This window comes from Microcaecilia unicolor, chromosome 2, assembly GCF_901765095.1.
Source record: "Microcaecilia unicolor chromosome 2, aMicUni1.1, whole genome shotgun sequence".
Lineage (NCBI taxonomy): Eukaryota > Metazoa > Chordata > Amphibia > Gymnophiona > Siphonopidae > Microcaecilia > Microcaecilia unicolor.
The window spans coordinates 127,808,884-127,821,424 of record NC_044032.1 but is presented as its reverse complement, the minus strand read 5'-3'; the positions used below and the strand labels follow the sequence as shown (position 1 = coordinate 127,821,424).

General features: G+C 42.0%; 1 protein-coding gene across 2 annotated transcripts in view; it reads left to right on the top strand.

Annotated features, from left to right (window-relative positions):
* Positions 1-12,541, top strand: part of TNPO1 (transportin 1) — a 541,716-nt gene that overhangs the window by 214,428 nt on the left and 314,747 nt on the right. For both annotated transcript variants that reach the window (XM_030193299.1, XM_030193300.1), the window contains exon 12: positions 5,934-6,086. In XM_030193299.1, coding sequence (XP_030049159.1) covers positions 5,934-6,086 — 153 coding nt within the window. The remainder of the gene's footprint in view (positions 1-5,933; positions 6,087-12,541) is intronic.

Here is a 12,541-nt window from a genome sequence, read left to right as displayed (position 1 = left end):
CCTTAGAAATCCTGTCTATTTGTCCCAGGAGTTATGGTTTTCTTCTCCACCTCTACTGGGAGTCTGTTTTATGAATTAACCACTCATTCCATGAAGAAGTGTTTCCTCAGGTTACTTCTGAGTCTATCCCTTTCACCTTCCTCTTTATGCTTCCTCATTCCAGATCTTTCAAATGAAAGATTCACCTCCTGTACATTTATGTTACAGATATATTTAGACTTCTCTATCATCTCTCCTGTTGTGCCTTTATTCCAAAGTATACATATTGAGATCTGTAAGTCTGTCCCTATAAGATTTGACAAAGACCACTCACAATTCCAGTAGCCACTCTCTGGACCAACTCCATTATTTCTTCCTTCTGATCTGTGTGGCTTTGATATTGGGGAAAAGTCCTCTCTGTCCAATAAAAGGTAGCGATAAACGACAATGGCATCTTAACATGTGTTTTTCCCTTATTTTTCACAGGTCTCTCAAGTGCAACAATTTTTATGTACATATTGGAATATTCTTACAGTGCATTCAGTGTTTTAGCAGATCCCTATGTTTGCATTTATGAGAAGAATTTGGGGGAATTGGTTAGAAAGCCAAATTATAGGCAGGTGAATGGAGTAGTCAATGGCCATGCAGTGTGTGGTCATTGTGTTCATTGCCTTTATGCTATGGTTACCGATAGTTATAGTTCTCAATAATAATGGAAGAGAATTCAGGCTTCGACACAATACAGTTTGTACTTCACGGCAAGTTCTTTATGGTATACGATGCCCTCTGTGATAAGTGGTATCTGGGCCAAACTAAAAGATCTATTAAGCATAGAATAGCACAGCATTTAAGCAATTTGCGGATCCATAGGAGTAAAGTGCTACTTGTGGATCACTGGCAAAACCACAGGTTACATGATCTAAGACCTGCAGTTTGTGGTTTTGCAGCAGGTTCATACATTTAGAGGAGGAGATGTCAGCAATTTTGGTAAGACTTGAGCAGCGGATGATTTTCAGTTGGAAGATGGTAAAACCGTGGGGCCTTAATAAGGACATTGAGTGGACACAGATGGGAGAGTGCATTATAAAATGTATTTGAAGTGCTGTTTCCGCTGTTGGCATCAGACACCAGCAGGACTCTAGGGTTATGAGCCCTTGTGGAGTAATTGCCAGTCTGGAGATGTCTGAATATTTTGAAAAAGCTTGATTAGGTAAGAAGTTTTAAATTGTTTGATTTGTGAATTGTGATGATTTTCTATGCAACATATCTTTTGTTCTGTTTATTAGGACATATAATTAGTATTTATGAGAGCAAGATAAGTGATCAGGAGGGGTTTTCAGCCAACTAGACAGACAGTAGTAGGGATTTTAGGTTTACAGCTATTTTATTAATAAAGTTGAGATTTTTGTGTGAGACTAAATCTATATATTTTTTTGATTATTATTGTGAAATAGTTTGAGGTAGTCCAGTTTTGAATTGAGTAATTCATATTCATTGAGGAAATTCTGAAAGCCCAAGCTGGTTGAGGGCCAAGATTGGACACACCTGGCTTAGGGAAAACTTTCTGCCATTCCAGGATGGCCCTCAGCTGAGCTGCTTGATAATAGTGCCACAAATATGGGTCTCCATTCCCACCCCTTTCTCTAGAACCAAGTAAGATGCTACATGCTATCTGAGAGGGTCTCCTCTTCCATGTATAGTGAAATATATTTCTGGTAACACTATTGAAATGTTTAAGGACGGAACTCTCAATGGGAGAGGCTGACAGATATATAAAAATTTCAGTGGCGGGGGGGGGGGGGGGGGGGGGGGGGGGAATGAAATATATATAAATTTCAAAAAGAACACCAGTTTGAGACAAGCCACCCAACCCACCCAGGAATGATTTCATTTTAACCCATTACTCCTGATCTGATCTCAATGTTTTAAATAAAGGGGAGGTAATTTAAATCATATTTGTGACTTAGAATAGCTGTGACTCCCGTGGGATAAACCTTGATTAGTCCTTGTGAATAATCTGTGGGATAGCCTTAAACAGATGATTAGCCAAAATTTTGGCCATCAATATGATGTCTAGGTTCAATAACGAGATGGGTCTATATCCCTGATGGCGAACCTATGACGCGTGTCAGCACTGACACGTGTGCCATTTTCGCTGACACGTGGCGGATTTCAGCATTTCCTTGATTTGTCCAGATTTCTCGACAAATCCGCCCCGCACTCCCCGACAGAATCCTCCGATGAGCACGCGACCACCTCACCTTCTTAACTCCTCTGCTCTGATGCACGCGCGACGGCGACACAGGCAGGCTAGAGGCAGCGTCTCTGCGCGTGCCAGCCAGCGCCTGCCTGCTCAGCATCAGCTGGTGATAATCCTGCACGCTTCACGCAGGCACAGCGGCTTACTTCTACTGTCTGCAGCCTGCCGCCTTCTCTTCAGCCGCTGCCATAATAATCGCGAGTCGACGAGAGCACGAGGCTGCAGCGGAACGGTCTGGTCTCTGTCTTCTGACTCTTCTCTTGTTGTGCCCTGCCTGCCCCTTGCTTATCCGCCGCCATAACAGTGAGGTAAGATTCTTAAGAATGGGCTCCCATGATAAATTGTTTGGGATAAATATAAGTAATATAACAGCAGGTTATGCCATGATAAATATCGCGAAATTATGTTTTTTTTCTCGAAGTGACACACCACCCAAGTTATGCTCGGTTTTTTGGCGAATTTTGACACACCAAGCTCAAAAGGTTGCCCATCACTGGTCTATACGATTCACATAATATCAGATCTCTCCCTTATGAATAAGTGCAATCCCTACTGTAGACATGGAATTGCGAGAGCCTCCCCACCTAGAATTGAACAGATCAGTCAGTGGTGCCAGCAGCAGAGACCGTAATGTTATAAATTTTCACTGAGAGCACATATAAACCAGGTGCTTTCCCTGGCTTAAGCTCCCTTATTGCCTTTAAGGTCTTCTCTTTGTCTTTCCTACTCCAACCCTTCCCTCTGGGCCGGGGACAACTGAGGAAGGCAGTATCTTCAAACTCTGAAGAATAAAGCTTTTAATGATAGGTTACAAACAATACTCTTAAGTCCTCTGTGACCCTCAGGGTAGTAGTCATACACTTCATCTGAAAAATAACATTTTTTCCCTTTTGTTTTAATTGATGAGCCACCAGCCTGCTTACCGGATTCCCTTCCTCAGAATTGTACCTGGCAAACCCAATGTAGATCCTATTATGCCTTCTCCACCCAGGGACCTGAAGTTGCCCTTAAAGTACTTCTGTTTTTCTGTGAAGCACCTATGAAGGTTCTTGGCTATTAAGGTTTTGCAAGTTCTGCCTTCTGTTCCCATTCAGCCTTCTGTTGGGTCTTTTTTCCTGTTCTCTAATAAAGGCTTTATACGTATCCCACACTACTGATAGCATGACCTCCCCCCCCCCCCCCCCCCCCCAATTCCTCAAAATATTCATTTTGTCTGCAGCTTATCCACTACAGTTTGGTCTCCCAAGATAGTCTGATTAAGCTTCTAGGTGTGAATGTGATCTGACCATAATCTCTCCTGAATCCCCACATCCTGAATGACCGAATCTAATTTTCTGTCTAAAAGTAGTGTATTCAAGAATGTTTCATGGACTGCTAAGTAGAAGGTATGATCTCTCCTAGTTGAATATAAGGACCTCCAGATGTCATCTAGTTCTAAAATGTGAATGAATGTCAGAATACCTTCCTATCTGTTCTCCTAAAATCCCATCCCCACTAACCTAGTCATAAATGTGATATTAAAATACCCACCCATAATCCACCCACTTCCATCCCCAACAGTTTACTCCAGCTCTTTATAGAAATCTAGAAATCTATTTGATTGGTATTGGGAACATACACAGTAACTAAATTGTAGATCTGAGTACCAGTGCTGACCCTTAGTGCTAACCCCCCCCCCCTCCCCAAGGGTGTTGGACCTGATAAGCTTGACATGAATGAAGGTCCTGCTGAAACAGAATGCCCATTTCTCCCCTTTTTTGCTCTTCGTTTCTGGTATTGAGGTGATCTAAGTAGCCTCTCATCCTTTGAAACCAGATGGGTTTCCTATATTATCACTACTGATGCCCATGAGCAGGCCTGCCTCAAGCAATAACCATTGCTTAAAAGGAGAGTTCAGGCCCTTCGTGTTCAATGACAGGATCCTCAATCTACTACCCGACACTGGGGAGAACTTCCCATCCTATTTCCCTCCCTTCCTCCTCTCTTCCCCCTACACTATTTCTACCCCTTCCAAGCCCCCCAACTCAACAAGAACTCACCTATGTTCTCACCTTCTCTTCTCCTCCCCCCCCAGTCCACCCAATCTCTGAAACACCAACCAAATTGTCCACATTCATGACACACTTCCCACCTATCATAGATTCAATCCAACAGCCAGAATATTTCAAATCCCAAATGTCTGTGTCTGTCCAAAGTTTCTGAAGTCAGCAGGGCAAGTCTCCCAAGGGCTGATCGAAGTAAGTATTGAACAAGTATTTCTAAATTCAGCTCCATGGAATGATGGAGCCTGCATCTCCCGGTGGATACTGTCTACCACCGAGGGTAAATTTTGAGCAGGTACTGCAGCTCTTTCTGTCCATGTTAGCTACATTTGCCTCCATCAGGGCAAGCACTTCCTCTTTCCTGTTAATCGAGTAGGCCTTACCCTTGAAGGTAAAATCAAGGTCAAACAGGTGCAGCCAGTGATACCTAATTTTTCTATGTCAGCTTCTCTGTTATACCCTTAATATCTCAATGGGATAGATACCGCCAAATCCTGGTAAATCTCAAAATCGTAAGTCTCCCTCCTGTCTCCTCCCATTGTGTAAGCTTTAGATGCAACAGTCTATTTCTCACTATAACTGTGATGACAAGGTGTTGTGTTGTGTCCTTGGGTAAATTCGGCCTCTGACAAATCCCCACCTCTGTTTTCAGAGCATTAAGCACTGGTCAGTCTTTAGTACCAGACATAAGGGTAGCCATGATATTCTGCTCTGCTTGTATGCAGTCCACGTTATAGGGTTTCTTGAACATCCCCGAATCTGAGATTGCATCGATGGCTCCTGTTCTCCAGAGCCTCCACTTTTAATTTCAATTCTTCATAGGAACTCCAGTGTGTCTTCAGCTGCTCTTCTACTCTACCTTCAGCCTCTTTGATATGATGGTAGAGTCCGCAAACTCTGCTCTTAAATCTGCCCCATGCCTGCTATCTCTTCTTGGGCAACTTTTAAGGTTTGCCTTAATATCTACCATTGTACCTCTGTTAATGCCTCAGGCTGCAGCTCAGTCTTGTCATTCATTGGTACAGACCCTCTGTTCTCACTGTGGTTGTGCACAACTGCCGTGGCCCAAGAGCACTTCTACAGATTGATTATGTAGCACTTGCAATTCATCGCCATCCCAATTATACTTGCTCCACTGTGCTTGGACACTACTGTGTGTGCAGCACACTACTGTGGTTGGGGTTACTGCAAACTTAAGAGAAGGTGAAAAGAAGCGAATGGCTCAAGCAGCCATTTTGTTGGATGATACTTCCTTCAACCTATGTTCTTTGAGTGCAAAAGATGCAGTGAATTATCAAGTGTTTTGTTTTCCATTCAGTGTAGTGGTAAAATTGGTGTTTTTTTTTTTTTTTTACTTGAGGTTAAAAGGGGGGTGTGTGTGTGTATGTGTTGTCCTGCTGGTCTTCTCTCAAAATGACATTGGTTTGCTGAGCAGATTGTTGCAACTAGAAGTGGTAGTCCAGTTCTGTAGACAAGCAAGAAATTGACAGATAGTCCTTGTATTTTCTTGTAATCCCCAAAAGAGAAGACACATTCTATCTGATCCTGTATCTCAAGCAGATGTGTGTGTGTATATATAATTAAAATAAACACATAAACATACAGAGATTTACAATTTAATGAGTGTTTGCTTAATTTTCATTTATTTTAAGGAAAATGCTCTGCTGCTGCCTTGGATGTTCTAGCCAATGTATTCCGAGATGAACTTTTGCCACAGATTCTACCCCTTCTAAAAGAACTGCTATTTCATCCAGAATGGGTAGTCAAGGAGTCTGGTATCTTAGTTCTAGGAGCAATAGCTGAAGGTAGGTTGAAATATAGCTTAAGTGGAAAAAACACTTGAATCTTTTTATTATTATTAATATTTTTTTAAGATATGAAAAATTAACACCAATGTATTTGACTAGATTTTATTGAATGAAATTTGCTTATAAAGTATTTAAATCTCTGTAAATATTTGTACATGAGTTGTTTGGTCATTTTACAAGTATTTTTCATATAGATGGGAAATGAAACTGGTCAGTAAAAACAAATAACAATTTTTTGAAAATTATTGACCTTTTAAGATGGCATACAGTAGCAAGCTGAGAACCAGGAAAGCCCAGTTCCAGATCCCATTGTGGTTCTTTGTGATCTTGTGCTAGTCACTTAACGTCTCTTGTCTCAAGGTACAGATTTAGATTGTAAGTCTTTTGAGGACAAGAATATTCCTGCTGTACCAGAATGTAACTCGAGCTTCAACTGAAAAAGACATGAAATACATCCAAAATCCCTCCTGAGTTAACAAATCAGTTTTGTCACGCTTTTCAGTAAAACTTGTGTCTTTTGGTGTGGATCCACACCATTTTTATGTATGTATGTATTTATTTATTTATTTGCTGCATTTGTACCCCATATTTTCCCACCTATTTGCCGGCTCAATGTGGCTTACAGTATGTTGCAAAAGGTATAATCATAAACAGAGTAAGAGGTATGGTCTAGTTTAACATATTACTGTGTAAGAAATTAGGTAGATAGGTCAGTAGAATTATTTACATAACACAAAATAAAACAGTGTTTTCTCTATCATCTTAACCTTTCTATATCCTTACCATATCTCAGCAAGCATATATAGAGGATAGAATTGATTAAAAACAACCGAAAAGGTGAAATAACCTGGGCAAAAATATGTATGCTGTAGTGGACAGGAAGGGTAGGAATACACAGATGTTCAAACACTTCAAGGTATTAGCATTGCTTATTGGATAAAGAAGTGAATTACAAATCAGGGAATCTAGGGTTGAATTCCTGCTACTTCCATTAATGCTCTTTGGGCAAGTCATATTATCTGCAGCTAAACTGAACACTACTGGTTCAATGCCTTCATTTTGTAGAGGATCCTGTGCAGTCTAGAACCAGTCAGTATTTCTTGGTCTCCAGCAGAGATGGTAGGTAAACTGCTGTGCAGTCCAGATCATGAAGAAAACTGGTAACTGCCTCTCCTTTTGGGGGAGGTTCATAGGTGTACCTTGGGTCTTGCATTAAAAAAAAGGGGGGGGGGGAGTGAAAAACTTCAGGCAGTACTCTAGGCAGGCCTAAAACTGGTTGTGCACAGTTTTCAATACAGATGCTATGACACAAAGTTGATTACCAGTTAATTAAGCTAATGTAGTAAATACAAAGTAGATGCTAGAATAGGATTGAAGCCAGTTATAAGTCCATAGATTTTTACAGTTTGTTTTTGGTTAATCTGATGTTCTAGTTGTGCTGGATTTTGTAACGTCAATGACACTTCCTGATTCTGGCTTGTCACTGGTCTGGTCTGTTGCACTTGCTGCTTCTGGGGCGTGTATTTCACTGAAAACTGTAATATCTTTCAGGTGGACCCAAGAAGTGTGATCCTGTAGTTTTGCTGCAGTGGCAGTTATTGCTTCAACTTTAAATGGTCCCACATATATAGGATCCTTCCAGGTCTTATGGGTGTACTAATTCCTATGGACTAGGTCTCCTATCTTCATGGTCTTGGGATTCTCAGAACCCTTCAAGCTAGTAACCCCCCTTCTGTCTTATGATTCCTGGGAAAAGGCAGACAGATGTTATGACAGATTGCAATTGATCCCAGTACACCAAGTAGGTGTCGGGCAGGTGATGTTTAGGGTTTCCAGGAATTGCCTCAGTTAGAATAAATCATGTAACCCTGCATGACCACCTAAACGTAGTGCTGTTCTATAGGCCACCAGGTAACTGGCAGGACTGCCAAACATACTTTATTGACTTTATATCGAATACATGTGTTTCTGTCTCCAACCTTCTTATAGTAGGAGATATCAACCTCGAGGATCTGAACTCTTGAAACGTGTGTGAATGCAGGAATCTCTTCCAACTGTGGGATCTTCACTGGCCAAACATGCAGTCAACTCACACTAAAGGACACACACTAGACATCATTACACATAAATTCTCCTCAGACCTAAACATCATGTTAATAGACACAAAGTGGACAGCTATACCATGGTCCGACCACTACAAAGCAAACCTCACCCTTCAATGGCGTATAAAAGATCTACACCACGAACAAGAACGATTAACTTATACCACGAGAGGTAAAATAGATTCATTAACATTCTGGCAACAATTCTATAATAACGAATGGACAGCACTAACAGATTCACACCAGTTTCTTCAAGAATGGGACAATAGATGCAAAAGCATATTAGACAACATAGCACCTCTTCAAACCAGAACCTCACATAGAAAGAACTCAATACCTTGGTTCAATGAAGAACTGAAAAAACTAAAAACACAAGTTAGGAGGTTAGAACGAGCATGGAACAAAAGGAAAGACGACTCCTCACTGAATGCCTGGAAGCAACTACAAAGAAAATACAAATACACCATTAGATAAACTGAAACATCATATTACAAAACTAAAATTGGACCAGACTACAAGGATACACATAAAAATTTCCAACTCGTCAACAAATTAATAAATACTACACCGGTTACTTCTAACAGCATAGACACACCATCAGCAGGCAATCTTGCGAAATACTTCAAAGAGAAAATGGAAAAGTTATGACTCACGTTACCCAACAATACCATTGACTACATAAAAGTCCTTGATTGCCTAGACCCAATCCCTGGTGAACATCCAGCTGACCGAATATGGAACAACTTCGATACACTCCCGGAGGATATCATCTCCCAATCGATCAAAATAATTTGCCAAGTCTCACTGCAAACTAGACGTATGCCCTAACAACCTTATAAAATCCGCCCCTCAACAACTCACATCGGACCTTACAAAGCATCTGAACTATATGTTACAAAATGGATTCTTACCAAAGAACAAAGTTAACATTCTACTTACCCCTATACCTAAAGATGCAAAGAAAAGTGCCAGTGTAACCAACTACCGCCCAGTAGCATCAATCCCGCTGATAATTAAACTAATGGAAAGCATGGTTACCAAACAATTTAACACCTACCTACACAAATTCTCAATTCTTCACTACTCCCAATCAGGATTTAGGGCTAACCACAGCACCGAAACAGTACTAGTTACTCTCCTGACTAAACAAACAATTGCAACTAGCAACAACATACTTCTCTTACAATTTGATATGTCCAGTGCTTTCGACATGGTTAACCATGAAATACTGCTACACATCCTAGAATACTTCGGAGTTGGAGGCAATGTTCTTAGTTGGTTTAAAGGCTTTTTGACCACAAGGTCATATCAAGTGACGTCTAACTCGACTACATCAGCCCCATGGATACCTGAATGTGGAGTCCCTCAAGGTTCCCCCCTCTCACCGACCCTCTTTAACCTAATGATGACATCCTTGGCCAAGTTATTATCCAATCAGAACCTCAATCCATACATATATGCAGATGACGTCACGATCTACAGCCTGTTCAAACATGATCTAATGGAAATCACCAACAACGTCAACAAAAAGCTTCCATATCATGTATTCATGGGTGGATGCATTTCAGTTAAAACTTAACGCAGGAAAAACACAATGTCTCATACTTACTTCACAACACAACATAAATACATTCACCACTATAACCACACCAAACTTTTCCCTTCCAGTATCAAATACACTAAAAATTCTTGGAGTTACCATCGATCGAAATCTTACACTTGAAAGTCATGTAAAGAACACAACTAAGATGTTCCACTCAATGTGGAAACTTAGAGTAAAACCATTCTTCCCAAGAGCCATTTTTTGCAACCTGGTACAGTCAATGGTGCTGAGCCACCTCGATTACTGCAATGCACTCTATGCTGGCTGCAAAGAACAAATCATAAAGAAACTTCAGACAGCCCAGAACACTGCAGCCAGACTCATATTTGGAAAAACAAAATATGAAAGTGGAAAACCACTAAGAGAAAAGCTACACCGGCTACCACTTAGGGAACGTATCACATTCAAAATCTGCACATTAATTCATAAAATCATTCACGGAGATGCCCCGGCCTACATGTCAGACCTTGTTGATTTACCACCCAGAAATGCTAAAAGATCAGCCCGCACATTCTTCAATCTACTCTTCCCCAGCTGTAAAGGACTGAAATACAAACTAACACATGCGTCCAGCTTTTCATACACGGGCACACAGTTGTGGAACGCCTTACCACGTAACTTAAAAACAATTTACGAACTAGCCAACTTTCGCAAATCTCTGAAGACATATCTCTTCAATAAGGCATACCACAACAACGATCAATAATTGTAAGGCAACACATCAACACCTTCCTTTTATTCCAACTGGTTTCACTCTATGCCTACTATCTTATTCTCTGTGCAACTCCAAGTGTCATTTTTTACCCTGGAATGGCGAATGCCATAACCAAATATTGTAAGCCACATTGAGCCTGGGAAAATGTGGGATACAAATGCAACAAACAAATAAAATAAGGCGCATTGTGCGTCCAGTGCATAACTGGAATGGGGTCAATTTCAAGGTTACAGAGGGTGTAATCCGTATGGTTAACAGGGCAAGTGGTAAGGCATCCAGCCAGTTTTTAATTCAATTTGCCATGAGTTGTTTTGTTTTCAAGAGCCCATTATATTTTTCCACTAGACCATTGCTAGTAGGTTTATAAATGCTCACCGTCCAGTGGGCGATTTGCAATTTTGCAGTAAGGGCATGGATTAACTCATTGACAAAATGTGAACCATTATCGGTAGTAATTTTAAAAGGGATACCGAATCTAGGAATAATATCATTGCACAGCACTTGTACCATCACCTGTCCTGTTTGTCAGGTACAAGGGATTGCTTCAACCCATTTAGAAAAAGCATCAACACATACAAGTAGGAATCGCTTTCCTTTTACAGGTATTGTCATATCAGTGAAATCACAGTACCAGTGCAGTCCAGGTCCCTGGACTATGGGCAAATGGCCTGGGGGAACCACGTTTCCTCGTTTGGGGGTATTAAGGAAACAAGTATAACACCCTCAGACTGTCTTGACACAAAGACATCATTTGTGGAGCCCAAATTTTAGCAAATAGGTTGTAATACATAGTAATGGCAGTGAGATGTAATGGGTAATGTAAGGAATGTAAAAGTAATGCGGAATGTAATAGTAGTGACAATTTATCATGCGCTACACAAATCTGACAAGCAGGGTGTACCCAGAACTCACATCCTCCCCCCATCCCATAAGCACAGATCAGTATCTGTGGGACAGATTTTTGAATTCCTACAAGATGGTCTGGACAAAGGCTTGACCCTGGTTTCCCTGAGCATACAGTTACTGGCTGTGGCATGATACAGGGGATGGAGCAAGGTTCCTTAGTAGCTCATCCAGATGTGTTCCATCTGAGGCTCCCTCCAGAAGCTAGTGGTGCCACTATGAGATCCAAACTTGGTGGTAACTACATTGGTGCAGACACCATTTGAGTTACTTAAGCAACCCTAAAAGATGACCACTCTGAAGATGGTGTTTTTCATGGGCATTTGCTTGACCAGGAGGACTTTGGAGTTGTCAGCTCTGTTTGTTGGGAGCCCTTCCTGGTTATGTCACGTGAAAAGGTAGTGCTGTGTCCAGTTCCTTTCTCCGAGGACAAGCAGGCTGCTTGTTCTCACGACTGGGTTGACGTCCATGGCAGCCCCCACCAACCGGAAGAAAACTTCGCGGGCGGTCCCGCACGCAGGGCACGCCCACCGCGCATGCGCGGCCGCCTTCCCGCCCGTGCGCGACCGTTCCCGCTCAGTCTTTTCTTTTCTGCGCTGGAGAGAGCCGCGTTCGTCTCTCTCTGTCAGCCCCGGAAACCGGATCGTGCTTTCGCCGCGAACTTTTTTCTCTTCGTTGTTCTCCGTTTTTCTCTTTTAATTTGTGTAAAAAAAAAAAACCGCTGAACTTCGTTTTTCCCTCGTCTTTTAGCGGGGACGTCTCGTTGCGGCCTTGTGGCCGCCTGGTCGATTTATTTTCGAGGTGTGATTTTTACCGCCACCATCGACGACTTTGACTTCGCCGACGCGATTTTTCAGTCAATGTCCTCGAAGGTCCCGAGTGGATTTAAGAATAGTCGGTGCGGCCAGCATATCTCGCAGACCGACACCCACGCTTGGTGCCTCCAGTGCCTCGGGCCGGAGCACGATACCAAGACGTGCACCTTGTGTCTCGGTCTCCGGAAACGGACACAAGTAGCGAGGCAAGTTCTTCGGGACCGTCATTTTGGAACTTGCGCTGGCCCCTCGACGTCGACTTCGACTGCATCGGTATCGACGGCCGGATCTTCGGTACCGGTATCGATGTCCAC